The sequence below is a fragment of the Rhinolophus hipposideros genome (assembly GCF_964194185.1).
Source record: "Rhinolophus hipposideros genome assembly, chromosome: 17".
NCBI classification, from domain to species: domain Eukaryota; kingdom Metazoa; phylum Chordata; class Mammalia; order Chiroptera; family Rhinolophidae; genus Rhinolophus; species Rhinolophus hipposideros.
Genome location: NC_138063.1, coordinates 31,177,688 through 31,190,533, shown reverse-complemented (window position 1 = coordinate 31,190,533; position 12,846 = coordinate 31,177,688). Strand labels below are relative to the sequence as shown.

Genomic DNA, 12,846 nt, shown 5'->3' with positions numbered 1-12,846 from the left:
TGACATTTTGGTAGTCTCTTTTCTATAATAATTATGACTAGGAAACTTTGTGATGATTCTGTAGTTTCTGTGTAAAAGTTAAAAATTTATTTTGCTTGAGGTAATGCACCCATGTTATTGTTAAACTGCACGTACCCATAGGGTATATATATTGGTGAAGGTGATTAAATCATTGCTCCAGCATCACTGGAGACCTGCAGCATCATCATATGTGTGTGTGTGTCTCTTTTTTCATTCCCGCTCCCCCTTCCAGGGACTGTTCGTCTAGTCGGCAGGCTCCGACAACACCTCAATTATTAAAATGGGAAAAGCCATTTCTTTGAAGAACCAAAATGGTCAATAAACACGATTGGGAAATACCTTAACTTCAAGCTAACTAGCGTTAACCATGGCAGATCATTTTTCACCTACTAAATGGCCACACACAAATGTAAATACGAACACTGTTCCTGCCAGCTTAGGCTCCAGGGGGAAGCAGGAAAACCCTAATTTAGAGGGGCAGAGCCTGGGGCACCCCAGTGTCCTTGAACTATGGGGACTCTGGCGTCTCTGATCACAGGCGGCTTGACTTTGGAGTGTCTACACCTGTGACATGGGAATAATATGGCCACTTCACGGAGCTGTGGTGCGAAAGAGCAATATACGTAGTTGTTCCTTTTTGTTCAGCCTGTTTACCCATGTGTTTACTTTTGTCAGAGATACGGGAAAAACATGAAAATCGGAGTACTTTTCTAAAACACTGTAGGTGGAAGGAATCAGGAGTGACGAGACGCCAGGTACGGTGGGTGGCGGTGGAAGGAGGGCAGGGGAGCAGGGGGCTCGGGCTGGGAGCGGCGGCCTCTCAGAAGGACCCCACCGCTCAGCGCACCCCGCCGCTACTGGGAGCTCCGCGGGGTCAGCGACCGGAGAGGAGGGCCGCGGGAGCAGTAGGGGCCACGGCGCTGATTGGCTGCCTGGGCGCACGGGGCGGGGCGGACGGAGGCTCCGGAGAATCCCGAGCGGAAAGCCGCGGGCGTGCACTTCCGGTCTTTGTGGCTCGCGGTTCTGCACCGGTGGTTTGCTGCCTGGCCTCTTCTGGGCTTCGCGGTGAGGGATGCGGGCCCCGAGGCGGAGGGAGGGCGCGGGGTGTGCGACCCGCACGACGGGCGCAGGGTGGAAGAGCCCCTCTCCTCGGCCTGCCCAGCCCCGGGTCGCGGCCCCTTCTCCGGACGGCGTCTGTGTGTGTCCTGAGGTCGCAGAGGAGGCCAGCATTCAAGCCCCTGTTTTCCAGCGGAGAGGGCAGTTTTTTCACAAACCCCCCTCATTATGCAAATTCTGTGCTTTAACCGGGTTATAAAAGTAGAAAGCCTAGTGAGGCCGAGACGGTTAATAAACCAGATTTGTAGCCTGAATATTCTAATCTCTAAAGTTAATGGTAGTGTTAGGGTTAAATTGTATTGATCTGTTAATTCAAGGGCATAGACCCTCCTATCATTATTCCCCCGTCCTACAGTCAGATCATGTTTGATCTGTATCATAAAATTTAATACATATTGTTGCCATATTTCACTTTTTAAAAATGTTTATCGCAGTATAGTCTGAGCTTTTTGACAGCTGAAATTGATCTTTTCGCTTCTTTTGTGTGTCTGCTGTCTGACATGTTTTTGAGCACATGGTAAGCATTTAACAAGTACTTCTTGGTTAATTCCTCAGTAGGCTCATTTTTTTCACGAGCAAAAACCTTTGTATCCTAATACCCTGCTCACGATAGAGCCCCACAGTAAGCGCCTTAGTGTTTGTTGAAGAAATTCAGTGAATACCAAAATTGATCAAATGGCAAATATCCAATAATATTTTACTTAATTCATGTTTAACATGTATTTTTAAAAATGTTTTATTACTACCTTAAATGAAAACCAACGTTTTTTGCCATACCTAGGTCATTAAAACTAAATTTTTAAAAATCAGCATCATTAAATCCTAGCTAGATATTGGTACCCTTGGAAATCTGAGGCTTATCACTTTATTAAAAAGGAAGTTCTGCAAGTTTTACAGACATGTTAAAGACAGACTTTTCTCCTTGATGAATCAGGATTGAAAGATAATTAAAGTAAGTTCCTCAGTATGCGAGTCATGTCAATATTGCATTCTTTTGCTTGCAAAATAATTTCTTTCAGCATTTGCATTAGGAATTCTACAAAATAGGAGACACTGAAGACATGAGTGATTCTTAGTTTGTCACATGATTATTACAATCTCTAGCCTGTTCCCTTTCAATGTGTTACTCAGATGACTGACGTGTCATTATTAGTTCTTCAAGATTTATTTCACTGCTAGAAGTTAACAATGCTTTTGTATCCTTCAGGAAAGAAGATCACGCAAAGAAACTCTGAAGGACAATACCCAGTCATAGCGAACTTTTTGATAAGCTGTTTCAGCCCAGAATGGCTGTGGAAAACAGAGCAGTTTCAACTCTGGTACTTCAGAATCCTCAGGAACAAGAACTGATACTAGTGAAAGTAGAAGAAAGCCTTTCCTGGGGTCAGAAATTAAAGCAAAATGGGAGTACCCGATCGTGCCAAGAATTGTTTCGCCAGCAATTCAGAAAGTTTTGCTACCAGGAGACCCCTGGGCCCCGGGAGGCCCTGAGCCGACTCCAGGAGCTTTGCTATCAGTGGCTCATGCCGGAGATGCACACAAAGGAGCAGATCCTGGAGCTGCTGGTGCTGGAGCAGTTCCTGAGCATCCTGCCTGAGGAGCTGCAGATCTGGGTTCAGCAACATAGTCCAAAAAGCGGCGAGGAAGCTGTGACTCTGTTGGAGGATTTGGAGAGGGAATTTGATGATCCAGGGCAGCAGGTGGGAACAGGGAGATGCAATGTGTTGTGGGAAAAGGAATTTACAAACTGGAGTGTGTGGCCTCATCATCACAGTAGGATGAAAATTTGTCTCTACTGAACCATAACCCTGAAGTGACTACTAGGGCCATCACCCGTCTCTATCCTTAAATAGTTCTTTTTTCTCTATCCCTGCAGATCTCTTTGTTGACCTCAGATTTTAACTGAGCATTTTCCCTAGGGATTTGCTCACAAAGCTAACCATATTTTACTGATTTCAGGTCCCAGCTAGTCCACAAGGACCAGCAGTACCATGGAAGGATTTGACAGGTCTTGGAGCATCCCAAGAGTTAAACATCCAATTCCAACCTTTAAAGAAACAGCTGAAACCCTGGGAACCTTGCATTTCCTCCCAGAGCGGTAAGAAATAGAAACCTATCTGGCAACTCTTATCAGTTAGGACTCTGGTTTTGAGGATACAGAATTAATTGTTTTACAAACATGCCATGTATAAGCCTCACCTTTATTTCTCTAGACCAGGGTGCTCACTTTGGCAGCTTTGTATTTGGCAACCCTTACAAATTGCAGTCAGGTCTCCTTGTGTCAGTTTCCCTGCCATTTATTCACTTATTCCTTCATTATATAAATAGGGTCCTGATACATGTCTGGTACAATGATAGGCACTGGGTCTTTATCTTCAAGGAACTTCCAGGTCTAGATGGGGTTGTGGACAAGCCAAAAGGCAATGGCAGTAGAGTGCAGTAAATTATAGAATAAAAGTAGGCACTGGGTACGATGGAGGCACATACAAAGGTACCTAACCCAACCTTAGAGACTCAAGGGATACTTGAAGGAAGAGACATCTAAGCTAATACTTGAATTGTGAATAGGAAAAAGCTAGGTAAATAGGTGGAAGGAGGCGTGTCCTAAGCTAAAGTGTGTTTCCACACTTTCTCAACACTTCTGACCCAGGATGTATGGGGTTTTCTCTCACATTAAGCAGTTCTGACACTAACTACCCAGAATTAGCATAGACCCCATAGGTTAAGGTTTCAGCCCCGTGAGACTGGCCCCCTACTTCAGATGCCAGCTGCATGTGGTCAGTCCCCAGGGTATCCACACTTCTGATTTCCTGCACTTCAGCGATTCCACAACCCCCTCCTGGGGTTTCATAATGTGCTATAATGATTCACAGAACTCAGGGAAACACCTTATTTACTATTATTGGTTTATTATAAAGGATAGAAATGAACAGCAGTACATAGGGTGAGGTCCAAAAGGGTATTGAATGCCGGAGTTTCTGTTGCTGTGGAGTTTGGAGTGTGCCACCCTCCTTCCACTTGAATCATTCACCATCCTGGGAGCTCTCTGAACCCCTTTAAGGTTTTTACGGAGGTTTCATTACTGGGTTTGATTGATTAAATCAGTGGCTGTTGGTGATTAGTTAACTCAATCTCCAGCCCTTCTCCCTGGAGGTCAGAGGGTGGGGCTGAAAGTTCCAGCCCTATCACTTGGTTTGTTCTTTTGTCAATCAGCCCCTCCCTCCAAGAGTCAGTTCATTAGCATAACCCAGGTATGATTGGTAGGAGCTTATTATGAATAACGAAAGACACTCCTCTCACCTCTACCACTTAGGAAATTTCAAGGATTTTAAAAGCTCTGTGCCAGGAACTAGGGATGAAGACCAAATACCAGGGGTGCCAAAAAAATGTATACAAATGACTTATATTCGTCTTTTGTTATCGGTATATATTGAGTATTACAATTTTAATATAGTTTTTTTCCTTTCTTAAAATGTGTATACATTTTTTTGGCACCCGCTGTATGTTTTTCCTGTATTACAATATCACACAAGCAAAGACCACTAAGTTACGAAGGTAAGGGAATACAACCCATTCTGGGAACTGCAGGTAATTCAATTAACTTGAATAAAGAATTCATAAGAGAGAGGTGGTAAGAGAAATTATAGAGGAAAATGGGACCCAGATTGTGAAAACTTGTGTGTCGTCCTAATTAGTTTGTACAGCACAGTGGGGTACAGTTGAAGGGTTTTGGACAAGGGAGTGACATGATTGGATATGCATTTTAGAATTTAGCTGCAGAGTGGAGAATACATTTGAGGAAGGCAAGAGTAGGGCCTTTTTAGAGACTTGCAATCCAACTGGCCACAGTGAATAAATCAAGATGTAGTATGGTGAGAGGTAGGGAAGATCAAAGCTGACTCCTGCTTATCAGCATTTAAATTGCATTGCAGTAGCTGGTCATTATTAAAAGTGGAGCAGGAGGAGAGGAGTTGAGAATGATACTCAGGTTTCAGTCTTGAACACCTTGAATAATGGTAGTGCTATTCATATAAATGGAAAATACAAAGGAAAAAAAACATCTAATGATTTACTTCAGGACATTTTCGTATTTGTGAAATATTCACAAGTAACATGCCCAATTAGCACTGGATCATTGGATATGAGAGTCTAGAGCTTAACAGTGAGAACTGGAATAGAATTGGGGATTTTTTATTTTATTTTATTTATTTTTATCTTGGGGAACAATGTGTTTTTCCAGGACCCAGCAGCTCCATGTCAAGTCGTTGTTTTCAGTCTAGTTCTCAGGGGCGCAGCTCAGGTCCAGGTCAAGTCATTGTCTTCAATTTAGTTGAGGGCACAGCTCACTGGCCCAGGGAATAGAACCTGCGACCTTGGTGTTCTGAGCACTGTGCTCTAACCACTGAGCCAACCAGCCTCCGCAAATTGGGGATCTTACTAGCTTATAACGTAAGTATGTTAGTAATTGATGCCTAAGAGGTAGACAGTTTATAGAGTGAGGATACATGACAGCCCAGAACAGAAGCTGAAAGAAGTCTTGTTTGAGTGATAGATCTTGAATCTAAGAAGGAACAGCTACAGCAGTCAGGCTAATATAGCTGGAAAAGAATGTTTCTAGAAGGAAGGTGGTGTCCCCAGTGTCAATGCTCCAGAGAGGCCAATTAAGTAAAATCCAGAAAGTATCCATTAGATGAAGCAGCTATGAAGTTGGTGACCTTGGGAGAGTATAGTATAGGGGTGGGGAAGAGGCACGGCTTGGGCAGAAACCAGATTGCAGAATGGAGATGAGTGCTGACAACCCTTTCAAGAAGCTTTACTCTGAATGGGAATGAGGTTGTATGAGGGAGATGAATAGGCAAGGAGCTTGATTTAAAAAGATGAGAGACTTGAGCTTATTTAAATGCTGATGAACAGGAAGGAATCAGTGGAGAAAGAAGTTAAAAATAATAGGAAAGGAATAGTAGGTCATTGATCAGTTGAAATCTCAGAGAAGGCAGGAAGGGGTAAACTGCAAAGTGTAGATGTACGTAGAAAGGAGAAGGGACCCTGAAGAAAAGATACGTGTGGACAGTGACATCTTGTGGGTAGAAGCATCTGTTTTCTCTGACATAGAAAGTGAGCATTGAGAGTGACTGGAGAATAAAAAACCTGCTTTTTGCTGTTATTTCAGATTGCAAGAACAGTGACTCAGCGACAAAGAAGGACATTTCCGGAGAAAAATCCGAAGGACTTCCCCAGGCACCTTCATTCAGAGGAGTCAGTGAACACAAAAGCAGTTCAGAGTGGCAGCAAGGAAGTGCTGCAGAGGAGAAATTAGGAGGCTCCCCTCCCCAAGGAGGCAGTTTTAGTCAAGTCATCTTCACACACAAATCTCTAGGGAAGACAGACCATCGTGAGCCTCAGAGAAGCTTGATTCTAAGTACAAACTCTATAACATATCAGAAAGTTCCTAGAGAAGAGAGACCTTATAGATGTGACGTATGTGGGCACAACTTCAAACAGCATTCCTCTCTTACACAACATCAGAGAATCCATACCGGAGAAAAGCCTTATAAATGTAACCAGTGCGGGAAGGCCTTTAGTTTAAGGTCTTATCTTATTATTCATCAGAGAATTCATAGTGGTGAGAAAGCATATGAATGTAGTGAATGTGGGAAAGCCTTCAATCAGAGCTCAGCCCTCATTAGACATCGGAAAATTCATACCGGTGAGAAAGCTTGTAAGTGTAATGAATGTGGCAAAGCATTCAGTCAGAGTTCGTATCTCATTATCCATCAAAGAATTCACACCGGTGAGAAACCCTATGAGTGTAATGAGTGTGGGAAAACCTTTAGCCAAAGCTCAAAGCTTATTAGACACCAGCGAATTCATACAGGAGAGAGACCTTATGAGTGCAACGAATGTGGAAAAGCTTTCAGGCAGAGCTCAGAGCTGATAACTCATCAGAGAATACACAGTGGAGAGAAGCCCTATGAATGTAATGAGTGTGGAAAAGCCTTCAGTTTGAGCTCAAACCTCATCAGACATCAGAGAATTCATAGTGGAGAGGAACCTTATCAATGTAATGAATGCGGCAAAACATTCAAAAGGAGCTCAGCCCTTGTTCAGCATCAAAGAATCCATTCTGGGGATGAAGCTTATATATGTAATGACTGTGGGAAAGCTTTCAGGCACAGATCAGTCCTGTTGCGCCATCAGAGAGTCCACACTGTGAAGTAACTTGTGAATACAAGGAATGTTGTAAATACTTCAGTCAGATTTATATCTTTGTTAGTCAAAAGGGTTTACTTTGGAGCGAGCAAGACTCCTTGAAGGTTGTCAACTACTAGGTCTGCAGTCAGTCTAACTTTATGCAGCACTTTCCCTGTGCTCGTGCAAGTTGTTCTTTTCCTGTGACTGGTCAGAACAGCAGATGGAAGAACTGTTGCCTCCAGCTTTTCTCTCACCATTAGAACTACTCAGGAAATACGGAAACATGGGACTATAACAATGAAACCTCATTTTCCATGAGAATGTCATGAAGAGGGTCCAGCAACCCCTGATGCTATATCTGATGGCTGGTATGCCAGGTTTGGGGGATGGTGTGGACAGGACGAGGGACATTTTGTCTGAGGAATTCAAGAATTTTACTGATCAATTAAGAATAGTGACAAGCCAGCAACACAGATGTGGAAATGGTTTCATCAGTGATTGAATTGATCCCAGGGCAGGCCAGAAATGAGATAGAAAAATACAAATTAATTTATCCAACAGTTATTTTTTTGATTGCCTGCTTTGTGCCAGAAACTAGGGATACAATGAAAAAAATAAAGACAATCTTACAGTTTAAAGGACAGTGCAAACAGGCAGTGACCCTGGTATGATGAATGCCATGTGACATTAAGGCGTACCTGACCCAACCCTGGGTCAGGGAAGGCTTCTGAAAAGAAGGATGAGTGGGAGGTAGGCTGGTCAGGGAACACCATTCCCAGTAGAGGGAACAATAGACAACGGCCAGGAAGAAAGTCTGGCACCCTGAGAAATTAAAAGGCCACTTCGTGGGGAGCATTCCTGTAGAGTACCTTCTGAAGTGGAATCATGTCTGAGAAGCATGGATGTAGCCAGAATCTCAAGCGGTGCCTATAGTAAAATACTAGCTAGTGGAGCCGTTTCTGATAATGGACAAAACCTGGAGTCCTTGGACCATGGGGTGGTGAGGCGTTTTCTCTGGGTCTGGCGTCACCCCTGGGAGAGGGTTAATACGTAGTCTTCTTGCCCACCCTGTAGGCTAGGCTAGACCTTCCGTGGGGATAGGGGGTCAGAAGGAGCCCAGCCTAGAGGTTAAGAGTGTTTGAGTTCTAAATCTCCCTCTCCCAGACAGGACTGGTTCTTTAGACAATCAGAACAGCTGTCAGCTTGCTCCTAACTCCCAAAGCTCTGGGTCAGAAGTTTCTGTGGTTTCTGGGGCTGTATCCCACCGTTCTAGTGCACCCCTCGGGCTCAGGTGCTAAAATATATTTGTCAGTTGCTTGGTCTGTAACTTATTCAGGCATCACGTACATACTCAGTTTTGTCTCTTAGCAGTATTTCATAATCTTGTGAATTTTGTTAAAGACAGTACTAAAGGGAAGTGACAACAGAAGTAACAATCACAGCCCATCCAGAGACGTCTCTCTTCTGAGGGATCCAGCAGAAAAATTATCCCTAGGCTAGCGTCTCAGTGCAACGTGGAAAGGTGTATAGGCTAGTCAGCAACAGAAAAACATTACTCAAACTGCCTAATAGGTCGGAATTACAACACACCAGCAATACCAATCTATGGGAATCTAGAATCCTGTGCATAGGAAAAGAGGCTTCATAAGGATAGAGAAGTAGCACTTCTGCTGGACATACACAGATGAGCATGTATACCTAGTAAGAAGGGCGGGAGGGCTAAATGCCTATGTAACAAAAATAAATGCTTAGAGCTATTCAACTCTTACTTTTCCTCTTCCACAAAGACCCAAACTAAAAAGGGTAGGACAAATGTTAAGTAGGAATTGATATATGTTACAAAAGGGAGATATTTAGAGAATTCTTAAATGGTAAGAATCATAATAGGTACTTACTAGGGTTTGTATGTATGTATTAGTTATTTCTCAGACAGCCCATATTTCGCAGCTGAAGAAATGAAGGTTTAGAATCATGGTTTCCTCAGTGTCATAGCTAAAAAGTGTGAGGTTAGACTTTGAACCCAGGCAGTAGGAATCTAAAACCCTTCTATGGAGCCACTTCTCTATACTGTCTCCCCATGAAAAAGTCCCAATAGAAAAAATGGTTCTTAAATAGGAAAATCACAAAAGAATAAATGCCAATGGACAATATGTGTTCAGCTTTGCTAGAATTAAAAGTGTATTAAAGCAAGAGTTGAGAAGGCACTTTTTTCCTTCATGAAATTAACAAAAATTCAGGGAAATTGGGACTCTAATATTGTCAGTGAGATGTGAATAGATACTGTCTCTGGTGATACCAGAAGCCTTAACCGTTGCCTTTTGACTTTCAAATTCTACCTGGAAATGTATGCTTCAGAAATCATCATGAATGTATAAAGAGTCTTAAAAGCTGTTAAAAGTGATGTTGATTAACATTAAATGACAAAGCATTCGTATCGTAAGTAAAAATATCAGAATGTACAATATGATATGTAAAAATATATTTATGCATTAAAAATACTGGAAATATATAATCTCAAAGTGCTATACTAGTTATCTTTGGGTAATGAGTTTACAGGTGATTTAGGTTTTTTTTGTGCTTTTCTATGTCTTCCTAATTTTCTCACAGTAAATATCTAAAACTTCTAATATTAGAGAAGAAAGGTTTAAAAGGGATCAGAAGCTCAGGATAGTAGAGAAATATTAAGAAAAGCACATGCTTTCTCCATAGCATCTCTGTCTCTTCCAAATCCTAGGAGGTTAGCTAACTTGTTAACTCTAATCTGTGACTTCCTCATTGGTAAATGACAATGGCAGACTTGCCCATCTCACTCTAGTGTACAGAAAAGGGCTTTTGCAAATTAAAAATCTGCAAATATATAAGCTCTGCATGAAAGTGATTTACAGTCAAGAAAAGCAGTAGCCTTGAATTGGAGACTATTTTTGCTAGTTTTTTTCCATGAATTCTGCGACTGCAATCAAGTCACAATTCTGGACCCCCAATTTAAAGAAGCTGAAGTAGATGATCTCTTAAAGCTTCAGCATTCTATGTGTTTATGAAACAGGAGGCACTGATAGAAGGTAGGTGTCAGAAGTTATTGTTTTTCCCTTCACCAGCCTTCCTGGAAGAAAAGTAATTCAGGGCCCTCTTGTTTCTCTTGTATAGTGGCAGTGTGTGTATGGTGGGGGGCTGGGGGGAGGACAGTGTTTACCTTAAATGCATCTTGCACAGATTCAGAGACTTAAAAAGATAATGTACAATTTAGACAAGGTACTTTCTATCAGTTTCCTACCGTTCCCCTTCCTCATTTCCACAGGCTGCAATTAACACTGTCGAGCTGAGAGGATTGGAAATTAAAGCAATTCTGACCTTGGTTTCTCTAACTCCACTGTGAACTCTCCTTTGCTTCACTTACTCCATAAGGTGGATACTCAGAGCAAGGGGGATTGTCAGTTAGAATAATTTCCCATGCAGAAGGAACTGACCTGGGGAGCATGTCTGCAAAGTCTAGAGGAAGAGTGAGCCCCATGGGCAGACCCCACTACACCGACCCTCCTGCTGTCTTATGGGCCAGTACCAGACATTGATACTCAATAACTTGACCACTGGCAGCTGTCTTACTGACTCACAATGATCACAGATCTAAAAGGTCATGAGTTTTTCTGCACAAGTGTTTCTATTGACCTGCGAGAAGAGGGGAAGGCCATGGCAGTCTTCCAGTCTCTTGCTCCCGAAGGTGGGGAAGTGTCCTAATTCTGGTGGACACAGCTGTATTTAAAGAAGCTACTTGTTCTCATAACCATGGTCTTTCAACTACGATGCAGCCCCAGACGTCTTCTCAATTTTGTGACTTCACCTGGTGAACTGCAGCCCCAGGGACTGTCCATTTTCAGGCATTTTTTGGCCCAGGGTATAAAAGCTAAGAACACCAATTCCCTGACTGCTTCCCACAACTCTTTCCCCCATTCTCCCAGCACATCTCCACTCATGGTGCTCCCTACTCCTGAATGAATAATTTCAAAGCAAAACTTAAAACTCAAATTTTATTACACTTGCATTACATTCTAATACTAAACAGTTGAAGTATATATGCAAAGAATAAATGTTAAAATCAGTTACTAAAAATGATTTACCAAACAAGACTTTTGCAAAAAATATTAGGGTTGGGAGAAAAACACTAACAGAAAGTACTCCAAAATGTTCAAAATATTTCTATGAGTAGTAGGATTGTGTGTGATTTATACTTTTTCATTTTCTGTATTGACAATTACAACTAAGTCACAGTCAGGAAAAAAACTATTAAAAGCATGAAATTATCTGACTCACCTGTAGGAAAAGGCAAGTCTCCATCTGAGGGGTATCTTCAGACTTCTGATTGACCTCACTCAGTGATAATCCCACAACGTGTGGACACAAAGACTCCCTGCTCGCTGTGCCCCCAATTTCACCTCACCTCTTACCAAAAACAGCTTTGATCACCAAGTCTTCAGAAGTGACAATATCTGGAAGGGAAATCAGGACATCTTAGAAGAGGAATCAAATTTTCTTAGGTATTAATTGCCTTCAGCAATTGATGGGTTAATTAAAACTGTCAAAATAAAAACTAGCAGAGTAGGGTTCTGAGGAATCTGAGAGGGTAATTCAACAAATATTCATTGCCCTCCAGTAGCCCAGCATCTGGAAGCCTGGCGATAAGGGGACGGAACAGGGGAAAAGGAACAGTGGAGCCTGGGAAGGCAGATGTCCCACTCCTGGGCTCAGGGTCATGGGACAGACACTCCAGCCCTGACTGCCCCCACCCCCAGCCTCTAATACGTATTCTTTCCTTGGTGTGCATACACGCCTTCTTCCATACAACTAACCAGTCTTCCATCACACTAATTCTCCTGAGTATTTCAAGGTTTCTTAGGTCACTCTGGGTCTGGCATAGGCTACACAACAGAGTGATCATAAACACGAGGAGGGGAACTAGCACATGTCCTGGCTTCTGAACCACAGTCTTGTAAGAAGCAATCCCCTCCAGAGAGAAGAGTCCTGGGGAAGGGATGGCCCTGCATCCTCTCCATGCCATTGCACATGCTGTAACTTCCACCTGTGATATTCTTCACATCCCTCTTGCCTTGCCCTGGCTAACTTCTACCCACCTTTTATGTCTCAACTGAGATTTCTTCACACCCAGGAAGCCTTTAGTGATTCACAGGCCAGGTTAGGTACCCCTGCCCTGTATTTCAACAGAATCCTGGATGTACCCTACCGAAGCACTTACCACACTTCAATGACCTGTTTAATAAATACGTATGTCCCACTAGTCCTTAACTCTGACAGGGCGACAGCCATGTCTGCCCCTGATGGCTGGCTCACAGCAGATGCCCAATAAATAAGTAAACCTCAATTGGCTGCAGCAAGCTCAGGGCTGAGGAGAGAACTGGAGAGATGGCAGAATGAGGTACCATTCTCCAGCTGCTACTACACTCATCCAGCGCATAATTCAGCACTTCGCCATCTCACACTTCAACATTTCAGTAACAGTACCTCTCA

General features: G+C 42.9%; 1 protein-coding gene across 2 annotated transcripts; it reads left to right on the top strand.

Moving 5' to 3' along the window:
- The first annotated feature begins 1,018 nt into the window (after nucleotides 1-1,018).
- ZNF397 (zinc finger protein 397) lies at nucleotides 1,019-9,845 on the top strand. 2 transcript variants are annotated; one of them, XM_081078217.1, is made up of 4 exons: nucleotides 1,019-1,086; nucleotides 2,345-2,837; nucleotides 3,097-3,235; nucleotides 6,308-9,845. In XM_081078217.1, the coding sequence occupies exons 2-4, from the start codon at nucleotides 2,424-2,426 to the stop codon at nucleotides 7,354-7,356; spliced, it is 1,602 nt and encodes a 533-aa protein (XP_080934343.1). In that variant the 5' UTR covers nucleotides 1,019-1,086; nucleotides 2,345-2,423; the 3' UTR covers nucleotides 7,357-9,845. The 2 variants fall into 2 exon arrangements, with proteins under 2 accessions (XP_080934343.1, XP_080934344.1); XM_081078218.1 differs by having other exon boundaries at nucleotides 1,025-2,089.
- Nucleotides 9,846-12,846: the final 3,001 nt, after the last annotated feature.